Raw genomic sequence first — 13,356 nt, forward strand, 5'->3', positions numbered from 1 at the left:
CTCCCTAGCTACTGCCTTCCCTCTTTCTTTTTCCTCTCTCACAATCCCAGCGCCTCTCTTATTACTCTCCCTCTCCTCTCGCAAACACTCAATTCCCCTCTAATTATCCTCTCCTGCATTTATTTCTGGCTGTTCTCTTTTATACTCTGTTCCGAAACCCCAACTCCCTTCTGACCCTTGTCCTCCTCCATTTATTTCCCTCTGCAATTTCAGCTCGCACGCTCTCTCTCTCTCCTTTACTGCAGTTCCAACTCCCCTGTTATTCCCCCAACCCATGTACTGCCATTCTCGTCATACCGCCTCCCTTGCAATGCCAGCAATCATGTTATCATTCCCCTTTTATTTAGAGCTAATTCTTTCCTAAATTTTTTCAATAATAACTTGGTTTTGTCTATCCTGATTTGCCTCTTTTTTTACAGTGCTGGCTGTAGCGTCTGTTCTTTTCCTCTCTACCCAGTAGTAAAAGCTGGCCTCATCTTTATAATCTCCCTTGCCAATTGCTGTTTCTTCCAGCCCTCCCTCCCCCCAAAAAAATAAAATAAATCTCTGCAGTATCAGCTATTCTGTTTTGCATACCTATATAGTTCTAGATATCTGTAATAATTGGGGAAATAATACTTATGATACTCGGGAAGTCTAAAACTAGACATTCATGATTAAGAAGAATGTTACGGTTGCTTTTGTCTTATAATTTATTATCATTGTATTTTATTACAGGTTTAGAAACTTGTCTGCACACTTACAGCTATGTCTATTGGAGTGCCTATCAAAGTTCTGCATGAGGCAGAAGGTCATATTGTAACATGTGAGACCAATACAGGGGAGGTGTACCGGGGCAAGCTTATTGAAGCTGAAGATAACATGAACTGCCAGGTATAGTTCATAGTTATAGTTATTTAGCTAACCCTTATCCAGAACGGAGAGCAATCATACATACATAATTAAAATTTGACATAAAACTTATCAAAAAGACTAATGCTTCATTGTGCTTCCTTACAATAATCCAACAAAGTTCTCATAAACCAAACTTCAGTTATAACTGAGCAAAGGCCTCATGCAGCAAGTACTGCCATAACTGTTTCCTAAAATAGGTAGAAATAAACTCTATCACATATCCCTTACAACCCAACCTAAAACTGCTGGGAACAATGATAGACAAAGGCTGCATCATGCAACTTCAAATCAGCAAAATCGTTCAGAAGGCATTCACAACCATGCGCAACTTAAGACAAGTCCAAAAATACTTCAACAACGAACAATTCAAACTCATAGTACGAGCGCTAATCCTAGGACTCCTGGACTACTGTAACATACTTTACCTGTCATGTCCCGCCAACATGCTGAAACAATTACAAACAGTCCAAAATACAGCCCTAAGATTAATATACTCGCTGAAAAAAAGTACGACCACATTACCTCAGCTTTCCAAGACTCATGCTGGCTCCCAGTACAAGCATGCATACAACACAAATTCTACTGCACCCTATTCAAAACCCTAACAACCGCCTAATCTGGATAAACACATCCAGACCAAGGAGAACTCAAGCACACTTTACCCATCCCCCAATCAGAGGCATGCAAAGCAAAAAAATATATGACGGTCTACTAGCCACCAGAGCAGCAAAAATAGACCACCACCTCTCAGATCTGTGGACCACGATGTCCAACTACAAAACATTTAGGAAAGAACTGAAAATCATACTACTATTCAAGAAATTTGTCAAATGATTTAACCAAACCGTATTGACCATTCCCAGATCCCGACGCATACTATAGCTATCAACCTTGTAATCTCCCTAGGAATGCCCAGGCTAATTTCTTGTTGTAAACCGCCTAGAACTGAAAGGTATTGGCGGGATAGAAGACATCAATGTAATGTAATATTTCTCCATCTGCCTTTGAATAAAACATTCTCAAGTTCTGGTAGAGAAAGGGGTGCTATTTGATTTTTGTGGTGAACAGTGAAAGTCAAGTCTGCTCTTGGGACAGCAAAGCTAGTTCTTTTAAGTGTGTAAATCATCTGTGATAATATTTGACCTGTTTCCTGTCACTTTTATTGCTACTGTAATCTTACAGTGTGATCACAAAATCCATGCATGATATAGGATGACAGATTTTAGGGAAGCAGCAGCTGAATGGCATACTTAAGGTGGCTTAACACTGGCCCAGATTCTGTAAACGGTGCCTAAATTGGCTGATGCCTAGAAAAATGGTGCCAGTCGCATGCTTAGGCACCGTTTACAGAATCGCACTTATGTAAGAACTTAGGCACCTGAAATGTAGGCTTTTAAAATCCTGGCCTACATTTCTGATGCTTAAGATTTTGGAGAATCACGCTTGGTGGTGCCTAAGTCACGCTCCACCTGTAAAAACGCCGACTTGAGCAATAGATGCTGCTAAGCACCATGCGATAGGCGTCTACCTTTTATAGAATTGGGTAGGTGCCTAGTGCCCAATTTAAAACTTTTTTTCAATTTTTGAAGTTAAGGAGAAGTTTACCAATTAAGTTAGGTGCCCTTTAGAGAATCTGAGCTTCTATATACCCATGATAGGTTCTAATGTGGGTTTTCTCTCTGCCAGATGTCTAACATTACGGTGACATACAGAGATGGTCGAGTGGCACAACTGGAGCAGGTGTACATCAGAGGCAGCAAAATACGCTTTCTTATTTTACCGGACATGTTGAAAAATGCACCAATGTTAAAGAGCATGAAGAACAAAAACCAGGGCTCTGGGGCTGGGCGAGGCAAAGCCGCTATCCTTAAAGCTCAAGGTGGGTACTGGGGGTGAGCAGCAATTAGCAAATGTCCTTAGCTTTCTCAAAGAAGGGTCTGGGAACACTTGATATTTTTTTCTCCCCTGTTACATATTTCTGATATAATTGGAGTGGATTGGCAATGAAATGTCTGTCATTCTGTTGTCATCACTTGATAGAATTTAAAAACAGCAAAGTATTGGGAAGGACTATGGGCTCCTTTTACTAAGGTGCGCTAGCGGTTTTAGCACACACTATAATGCCGCACTCGCTAAACGCTAATGCCTCCATAGAGCTTGCATTAGTATTTTTCGGTTAGCGCACGCTAATCTTTAGCACGAGCTAAAAATGCTAGCGCACCTTAGTAAAAGGAGCCCTACGTGATGAGTCCATTAATACAAATACACAATCGGGTGTTCAAAATATATAAGCAGAAGCAAAAACACCCAAAAAATTAGCATAAAAAGTACTAGTTTTAACAAAGGAGATGGGCCTCAGAGACCTATGTTCAGGCAGTGGACTGCTAGTATTTTTTAAGTTTTTATAAATAGTTTAAATGTTTTTATATTTTTATTATTTTTTAAAATCTACATCTATATTCTAACTTTATTAGAAATAAAAGATAGTGCTAATTTTTGGGATGTTTTTTGCTTCTGCGACTATGTGATGAGTCCCTGCCCAGTTTCCTGATAGTATGATTTTTGTGCTTCTGCATAAGGTGCCCTGCTTTCTTTACCAGGGAGTGGGTGCTGACAGTCTAGAGCCAATAATCTTGCCTTTTATATAAGTGAGCCAATACTGTTCCTACAAGTGGATACGTATTTATTATGAGCATTTGTTAAAACACCAAATTGTCAAATTGATATCAAGGTGTTTACGGGACAGTAGCGAGGGAACAGAAAAAAAATTATTGTAAAAAAGAGACTGACACAAAAGGGCAGGATGAATCTTGCAAATCATAATAATTGATAGCCACCCAGAATTGTAGATGGTGTGGGATAGAAATTTTTTAAATAAAATAATCCTTAGGTCAATATGAAAAAAGAAAAGAAAAAAAAAGCAAAAGGCAAGGAAGATAAGATAAGGAGAAGAGCTTGGGCTCCTAGATATCCAAAGATACATATGCCTGTCTGAAGAGCCAAGTCTTCAGAAACACTTTGAACTTAGGGTGAGAAGATTATTCCTAAGGACAGGTGCATAGCAACAATAGGTATATACAGTAATTCTCTTGAAGAATTAGTTGATCTCCATTGTTTTCAATATTGACAATTTCTGATTTTAATTTTCAATATCAAATGACTTATATTCGGCTGTTTTGTAGTATGAGATCATCTTCTAATAATTGTGAAGCAAAAATTTGCACTAACTGGCAGGGATGGAGTATTCGGGGCCCTTTACTTCTGATTCATGCCAGGTTTGTGCTGGATGGATGCCCAAAGAGTGCCCTTGTACTATGTGTTACACAGCATGTGAGGTAGGCGGAGAGCATCTACAGTAGCTTAGCCTCCACTTTGGTTTCTAGGGCTGAGGAAGGGCCATCTGCTGGGAGAAAATTCCTTCCAGAGCCCTGGAATGGCGGTCTACCTAAACATAGGTGCGCGGAGGCTGCGGAGCCCAAAAGATGCAAGCTGGAGTCATCAACAGGGAACTTTGTACTTCCTAATACAGCATTTTATTCTGAATTTTGATAATTTGGAGAACTTATTTGGATGGACGAGATCCCCAGGAAAGGTCTGGCAGTGCACCAGGAGGCACACGAGGGAGCTTGGGCTTCCAGGGCGCATCAGACTCAGTATCAGAGGTTAGCCAGGATCCGGTGGACCTATTGGACAGAGACTTGGAGGATGAGGGGGGTCTATCTTTATTCCTTTACTGTCACAGCGTGAACCTTCCCTGCTGGGAGATGCAGGTGCGAGTATACAAGATACAGTGATGGCCCTTGACCAGGGGATGACCTCCCCCCCATGATTTGCCAACTGTTCAAGCCCTCAAGTTACAGTTGGACTCCCAACAGGTCCCATCTGCTCCATGCTTTATACTTAGCAGAGTGAAAGCTCAGTCATTTTCTTTTCCCTGGCATCCTGATATGAATGTTTTAGTCATGGAGTATTGGGATGCTCCGACCTAAAGGGTCATTAAAGGTAGCCAAGACAATGAATGGCTCAGCTGTATCTGATTGCAAAGGAACATCGGTAGATGTTCGCTCAGCGTAAGGTAAATTCCTTAGTAGCACAGGTAACCAAACTCTGTCAAGTGAGGGAAGCGTGGTATTAAAGGATATATTCAGGATCACATTTTGTGCTCGCCAGTCGAGCTTGACATGACAAACCGGCATCCAAGGCCACGATTTCCAGATGTATCCGCAGGGCCATGTGTCAAAATTCTGTTCTCTTCATAGATAATGAATAATGGTACAAGACTGCAGCAACCCTTTGGAGCTAGGGTCTCTGTCTTCTGTTCTGTTTTTTCTTTAAAGTGAAGATTCTTCCTGTGCTGATCCAAGGCCACTTTCCAGTTTCATCCAACTGCGTCAGCCTCTGGTCCCAGCAAAATGCTTCACGGGATCCCTAATGCTTTTAACTCCCTCCTCTTTTTATTCCTCCATGTTTTTTGAATCCAAAGGGATAATCCATTTAGGCAAAATTCCAAAATCTCCTTTGCATCTTTGGGACAATGGGACAAATACCCCAAAGGTCTCAAAGTAGTTCTCAGGTTCTTCAGTGCCATTGAAAATCAGTTTTGACTGTCCCAAAATAAAGTGGGCCAGTCAGGGCAGGCCAGGGTGCAGTGCTGGGGAGGAGCCAGAGCTTATGTGGGCTTCAATGATATTCAGCCAAGGCTTGCATAAGATGAACAGATGAATTTAGGACAGCTGAATATTGGACTGGGGCCCACATAAGTATTCTGTGCTATTATAAAACCCCAAACTTCCTGAATCTCTTTCCAAACCCCCCACTTCCACCTTCGCCAGGCAAGACCTCATTCCATATCCACCCTCCTACCATAGCAAGGTAGGGTGGTTGGAAGGGGAATTAAAGGAAGGTGGGTTTTTTTTACAGCACAAAATACAGTGGTGCCTCACACAACGAACTTAATTCGTTCCAGGAGCAAGTTTGTTATGCGAAAAGTTCGTTATGTGAAACGCGTTTTCCCATAACAATACATGTTAAAAAAAATAATTCGTTCTGTAGCATAAAATATGCTAAGATGACATAAAAAAAGATAAATTTTTGGTTATTATTTTTATTTAGATACATCTAAAAACATAATTGTTTTTTAAAACAACACACATTTTTTAAATTTAAAGACAGACTAAGTAGAGTCTAATTTTACAGTGAGAGGGCAGAGTCTCAGCGGCAAAAACTGGGACTTAACTGTTCATTTTTTTTTTTTTTTCTACCGTGTTTCCCCGATGATAAGGCAGGGCCATCAAATAAGACAGCCCCCCCTTTTTAGAAAAAAATGTAAAATAAGGCACCCCCCCGCAAATAAGCCACCCACCGATACCTGCGCTTACCCGAATCAGGTGGTACGGTGGGTGACTCCGTGTGGTCCCTGGCACCCCCGACACGATCGGGGCAAGAGGGAGCTCAAGCCCTCTTGCCCCCCCCGACTCCCCGACACGATCGGGGCAAGAGGGAGCTCAAGCCCTCTTGCCCCCCCGACTCCCCGACACGATCGGGGCAAGAGGGAGCTCAAGCCCTCTTGCCCCGCCGATTCCCCAACTCCCCGACAATATCGGGCCAGGAGGGAGCCCAAGTCCTCCTGGCCACGGCGACCCCCTAACCCCACCCTGCACTACATTACGGGCAGGAGGGATCCCAGGCCCTCCTGCCCTCGACGCAAACCCCCCCTTCCCCCAACGACCGCCCCCCCCCCCCAAGAACCTCCGACCGCCCCCCCAGCCGACCCGCGACCCCCCTGGCCGACCCCCACGACACCCCCAACCCCCTTCCCCGTACCTTTCTGTAGTTGGCCGGACAGACGGGAGCCAAACCCGCCTGTCCGGCAGGCAGCCATCGACGGAATGAGGCCGGATTGGCCCATCCGTCCCAAAGCTCCGCCTACTGGTGGGGCCTAAGGCGCCTGGGCCAATCAGAATAGGCCCGGGAGCCTTAGGTCCCTCCTGGGGGCAGGGCCTGAGGCACATGGTCGGGTTGGGCCCATGTGCCTCAGGCCCCGCCTCCAGGAGGGACCTAAGGCTCCCGGGCCTATTCTGATTGGCCCAGGCGCCTTAGGCCCCACCAGTAGGCGGAGCTTTGGGACGGATGGGCCAATCCGGCCTCATTCCGTCGTTGGCTGCCTGCCGGACAGGCGGGTTTGGCTCCCGTCTGTCCGGCCAACTACAGAAAGGTACGGGGAAGGGGGTTGGGGGTGTCGTGGGGGTCGGCCAGGGGGGTCGCGGGTCGGCTGGGGGGCGGTCGGAGGTTCTTGGGGGGGGGCGGTCGTTGGGGGGAGGGGGGGTTTGCGTCGAGGGCAGGAGGGCCTGGGATCCCTCCTGCCCGTAATGTAGTGCAGGGTGGGGTTAGGGGGTCGCCGTGGCCAGGAGGACTTGGGCTCCCTCCTGGCCCGATATTGTGTGGGGAGTTGGGGAATCGGCGGGGCAAGAGGGCTTGGGCTCCTTTTTGCCCCGATCGTGTCGGGGAGTCGGGGGGGCAAGAGGGAACCAGGCGGAGAGAGGGCAGTTAAGCGCAGTGCCTGCGCGGAAGGATGCAGCTCGGGCGACTTCGTTGTGTGAAACGAAGTTCGTTGTACGGATCAAGACATAAAGTTCGTTGTGCGCAGCGTTCGCTGTGCGAGGCGTCCGTTATGCGAGGCACCACTGTACAGTACTTATGCGGGCCCAGCTGAATATCAGCATAAGCTACAGACAGCCTGGAATTATGCCCAAATATTTAGTGCCAGCACTGAATATTGTTGCCTAATTTAGCTGGTGATGGTTAGCATTTAGAAAAACACAGATTGCCTCCAGCTAAATATTTGGGGGATGGAGTGTCTGTGTAGGCTGTCCCAGCTTCTTTCACTTTGTTCAACTGAGGATGATTCACCATAGAAAATTCAGTTGACTAAATATTGGCCATTCCAACAGTCTTCAACCAGGTTGTGTGTGTCAGTATCAGAGAATAGGTGTTATTTCTTCTGGGCAAATTTCACATTAAATAGATCCATGTGTAATAGAATGGAGGAGTAGTCTAATGGTTTGGACAGAGGGCTGAGAACCAGGAAAGTCAGAGTTCAAATTTCACTGTGGCTTCTTGAGATCTTCAGCAACTCATTTAACTCTTAATTACCTCAGGTCCAAACTTAGATTGCGAGCCCTCTGGGGACAGGGAAATATTCAACAGTACTTGAATATAGCCAGTGAAAAGGTGTAAGTCCACAAAAAAATTCAGTTTGAGACTTCAAAGTGGCAGCTGAGGTTTTCATTACTGGAAGAAGGATACTGCTAGCCTCAATTGTGGATTCTAATCTGACTTTGAAATCAAAGGCTAAACATAAGAGGCCCCTATCCCCACTCCTTGGTGCGCTGCCACCTCTTTACTGCCTGGTATTGCACAAAGGTGACCATTGAAACTGTAGAAAGTATGATTCATCAGATATTCGACTTACTCATTTTATTTTTTCCTTCAGTGGCCGCAAGAGGAAGAGGTCGTGGAATGGGACGTGGCAACATTTTCCAGAAACGAAGATAAAGAAACAAAATGATTTATTTGTATTTTTTAAAATTTTCATTGTTTTTGTTAACCAGTCTTCTGCCTATGAATAGTGAGTTGGGGTTTTATTTGCTTTAATAAACAATTTGATCTACATAAAGACATGGTTTGTGATGGTTTTTGTTGGGAATATTGGTATGGATGAGGCTTGCAGATTTTTATTTTTTTCAATAAATTTTATTGTAGTTAAAAAGTTAATAACAAAAGTACATAAAATATAAACAAAGCAATATGTAACAATTACAAACCTATAATAATGTATACTGAAATATATAGCAATACTGTAAATAAGACTTCTCAATATATATGGAACTGAAAGTATAAATATATAAATTGCATCTATACATTCTTCACATACACTCAGAAAATGTGTGATCCGACCAAGAGCCTAGACTCCTATAGCCGAACACACTGTCCCATCACAGTGGAACTCTTCCAAACTTTCCTTCATTATATGAAAAATTTCTCTCGTCTGAATCACATGTTTTTCCTTGGCATTTGAAGTCTGAAACCTCTCTTTTCTTGGGTTCCTTGAAAAAGACCCTCGAAACATGGTCCATGTCGGGACCTGTAACAACTCTTTAAGTTAAGTGAATTTATTTTTCTTGCCATTGAAAATCTTTATTGTTATTACACAAAGAGCATTTTGCCTTAGCCAGCATTTTTACACTAAAGTCATACACTGATGGGACAGTGTGTTCGGCTAAAGGAGTCTAGGCTCTTGGTCAGATCACACATTTTTTGAGTGTATGTGAAGAATGTATAGATGCAATTTATATATTTCAGTTCCATATATATTGAGAAGTCTTATTTGCAGTATTGCTAGTCCACAATTTTGACCTCTCTATCCTTCAACTATTTTGTAAGTCCTCTCCACCCAGCACATTTTACTGAAATATATAGTCAAGCTGATACATAAAGATAAGTTCTCATAAACAGGTTACAATATTTATCTAGTGGTGCCCAAGTTTTACAAAAATGTGCTATTGTAGAAGATTTTATAGCAATAATACTTTCATATTTACACACAGCTCCACCATTCACTAAAGTTGAGTTTAGTGTTATCCTTCCAATTACAAATTATAAGATGAGTAGCAGCAGTGAGGAGGATGTTAAAAAGTTTCTTTTGATTAGCAGGAATGATAATCTTAGGGTTTGAAGAACGCAGGATAAGAGTTTCATAGGTGAAAGATATGGAATTGTCAATTTTCAATACTGTTTTAATTCTATACTATATTACGTTCCAGTAAATTTGTACATTGGGGCAATACATTAAGAGATGAGAAAGTGTACCAGGTTAAATTTGAAGAGGAGTGTGATGTAATTCTGGGAAAGTTTAATCGGCGTCCAGTAAGATGTATGTACAATGAAAAACGTGGACTGACAAAGTGAAGCAGACATAGTAGGACGGGCAGAGTGCACCCAGAACTCTGCCCAATCAATAGTATTATCATCCAGATTAAATCGAGGACCAGGAGATTTCAGTTAAGGAATTATGATTAATAGAATATTCCTGCAATTTCTTATATATTTTAAAAGCTTTTTTTCTATTTAAAAGAAGGAGGCAAACAAAATCAGAAAAATTTAGAATAACCCTGTCTGGAGACGCCTTCCTCTGGACTGCTTCAAGTCTTTTTATATCCTTTGCCAGATATGGCCTCCAAAACTGAACACAATACTCCCAAGTGTGGCCTCACCAATGACCTATATAGGGGCATCAAACCTTTTTCTGGTGCTCCAACTGCCTCTCGCCATACATTCTAAGCCTCATTCTGATGCTCAATTGTCTCTCTCATTGCATTCCAAGCCTCATTCTGGAGCCACCAGAGATTTTGACTGCACTATTGTGGGAGTTCCATGGCAATTTCTTCCATATCTTCAGCTTCTGCAAAATTTGTGCAATCCCCATTCCCATGCAGCTCTCTACCCTACATGTGATGTACTCTGTCAGCTTTCACCATGAGTTCAGTCTCTGGTGTAAGAGGAATGTTTGTTTTTAGATTGACACGGGGTGCCAGATAGTGTGTGCACATGGAGGTAGGTAAAAATAGGTTTTATATTGATTTGAAAAGGGTGCAATCTTCCATTTTAAGCCTGCTCGACTATTGCAACATCATTTATCTAGGGTCTTTCAAGAAAACCATCCAAAGACTCCGAATCATACAAAATTAGATGAATATTAGTCTGTAATTTGGAGGGAACACCTGACACATTACTGAATCTGCATTTACAGTACAGGATGATGTCTTGAGATAGAGGGATAAAGATCAAGTTTTAATTATGATTTGATGAATAATGAGATTTTGATGGAAAGATGTAAACAGATTGGTCCTGAAGGTAGTTTTACAGTGGATCTCTCCCTTTTATTTCAGATTGTTCAGGGAATGTGAAAGTTCAGTGTTCTTATTCTAAATTGTCTTCAAAAGTTCCACAAGGATTCTCTTAATATTTTTTATTTCATATTTTTATGAGAACATTGGGATGACTATTACAGTCGTTGAAATTGAGGGAATACATGTATGCCAATGATGTACAAATTGTGATCCCTATAAGAGAAGGTCTGAAGAAAGAGTGGGCTGAGATCTGTCCTATGATTGCATCAGTATTTGAATGGAGTTATAAAAGTAGTAGTAAGATGGTTCTGAATGGTGAAAAGACAGATTCCAGTGCAAAAGAAACATGAGTCTTGACCAATGGGTTATTCACCTCTATCCATGAGCTTTTACAGAAGGAATCATCTACAGCTTTTCAGATCCACCTCCTTATGTCAGTGGACAGTCCCCATCTCAGTTTTTCCTTCTGAAGCAAGTGGAGAAGGTGTCTTTTTTTTGCTCTGCAACTGAGTTGTTATTTTTGGGTTTTCAATCTGAAATGCGAGACTTCATGGTGCCCAGAGGTTCCTAGGATTTCTGGGACAACTGTACCTGGGAGAAGATACAGCCTCTAGTTCAGAGGGGCTGTAGCTGGGTGGGTAGGTGGGAGGACGTGTGTAACCATTTTGTAGAGCACCTACCTAGCTGGCCTGTACTAACACTTAAGATAACTTGGGGTGCGTTCCCCTGGGAGCTCAGCTTTGTGTTAGTTCAGAGGGCTGCAGCAGGCGCTAGTTGCACCTCCCCCTGAAGACGCGTGAGAAACTAGTGAGGCCCAAAGAGACAAGCTTCTGGAGGATTTTTATATGCTTGTCCAAGGAAGAAATCTCCTTTGTTCAGCTGCAGTTTGAGCTGATGCAGGCACGGCACAGTCTATTCTGTTACATCCCTTTCAGATTCCATATGCTAGGTGTTCAGTCCCAATCTGCAATCTGGGAATTGCAGAAATCCACAAACTGTTCTGAGCACATACTTCACCTCCTTAGCCTGAAAGCTAGCAAACATATCCAGTTACAATTTTTGCAAGCAATCCATGCAGAAGTCTTTTGCAGTTGATCTGCTTCTATTTCTTATTTTTTTCACTTAAAGTTAATTCGGTTTGGTAGCTTCAGTACCTTGAGACCCCTTCTGGTGGTCCCCTCTTGGAGGAAAGGACATAGTCCCCTGGTGCCAGACTGTTGCTTCACAGAGAAACTCTGATGGATCTGTTGAGCCAGCCTGCTGTGTGCCACCCTTCTTTAACTTGGGGGTTTTTCCTCTCGGAGTTCGCTTGGCAGCTAACCTTTGTCACAGGTTTCAAGCACAGGCTGTGTGTATCTGGAGCAAAACCCCCAGGTTTCAAGGCACAGGCTGCTTTTCTTGCCCTCGACCGCTTGGCGAGGATCCATGGGGGCGGAGGTCACAGTCTGTGTCCAGCAGACTGGCAGTCCGAAGATCTTCAAGTCTGGTCATTTGGCAGGAATGCAAAGTGTGGTGCAGACGGTGGTGTATCTGCTGCAGGTTTTGGATTAGATTGTCAACTTCAGGAAAAGCCACTTGATGCCCTCCCTGGGGTATCTGGGCCTTCTCTATGACGCCAGACAGGGTCGTGTGTTTCTTACAAGGCATGCTGACTGAAACTTCTAAATCGGATCAGAGGTCTTGACTGTCCGGCTCCCACGACCTGGCATTTTCTGCAGGTTCTGGGGTCCATAGCAGTCCCTTGGGCCAGAGCGCAGATGCACTCTTTACATAAGTCCCTCCTCTCTCAGTGGTCTCTGTAGTGTCATCCCCTTCAGATGCCACTCCCCTGGATGGACCAGCTCGCAGTAGCTTGAGCTGGTATCTTCAGGGGGAGCCTGTCTGCCAGGACAGGCTTCTTCGGATTTCAGAGTGGATCAGTTTCTCAGGTTGGGGTGCTCGCTGTGGGGACTGCTTCAGGGGCAGTAGATTCCTCGTCGGAAACATTGGTCGATCATTCAGCTGGAGCTCAGGGCAATTTGGCTGGTGTTACACGCTCTCCAGCCCTCCTAGAAGGACAAGTGATGCGAGTATTCTCAGACGCAAAGGTAGTGGTGTACGTGACTCGATCAAGGGACCAGAAAGCTTGCATGCTTTTTCACAGGGCAGCAGCACATCGTCTGTCTTTCTCAGCGGCCCATGTGGCCAGAGTAGACACTGTTCAGGCAGACTTCCTCAGCCTACAGGTCTGGGACCCAGGAGACTCGTCCCTCTCGTAGAAGGTTTTCTGCTTGATCGTACAGCATTGGGGTCAGCCCCAGATGGACTTCAGCAGAGAACTCGAAGGTCAGGTGCTTGTTCAGTTGACAACCACAGCGCAGAAGACTGAGGCTGGATGCCTTGGTTCTACCTTGGCTGGCTCACGAGCTTCTGTATGCATTCCCTCCATGGCCTCTGGTTGGTTGGGTCATCCGCCAGATAGCCACACATCTCGGCCTGGTGCTTCTAGTAGCTTCAATCTGGCCTCATCGCCCATGATATGTGGATTTTATCTGTCTTCAGTGGGGTGAGAAAC

General features: G+C 43.9%; 1 protein-coding gene across 4 annotated transcripts in view; it reads left to right on the top strand.

The window, feature by feature from the left end:
- SNRPD3 (small nuclear ribonucleoprotein D3 polypeptide) overlaps window positions 1-8,569 on the top strand; it is a 9,626-nt gene extending 1,057 nt beyond the window's left edge. For all 4 annotated transcript variants that reach the window (XM_033955624.1, XM_033955623.1, XM_033955622.1 and 1 more), the window contains exons 2-4: window positions 718-873; window positions 2,581-2,773; window positions 8,387-8,569. In XM_033955624.1, the coding sequence (XP_033811515.1) occupies window positions 748-873; window positions 2,581-2,773; window positions 8,387-8,448 (381 nt within the window). In that variant the 5' untranslated portion in view covers window positions 718-747 and the 3' untranslated portion in view covers window positions 8,449-8,569. The remainder of the gene's footprint in view (window positions 1-717; window positions 874-2,580; window positions 2,774-8,386) is intronic.
- Window positions 8,570-13,356: the final 4,787 nt, after the last annotated feature.

This window comes from Geotrypetes seraphini, chromosome 8 (assembly GCF_902459505.1).
Source record: "Geotrypetes seraphini chromosome 8, aGeoSer1.1, whole genome shotgun sequence".
Lineage (NCBI taxonomy): Eukaryota > Metazoa > Chordata > Amphibia > Gymnophiona > Dermophiidae > Geotrypetes > Geotrypetes seraphini.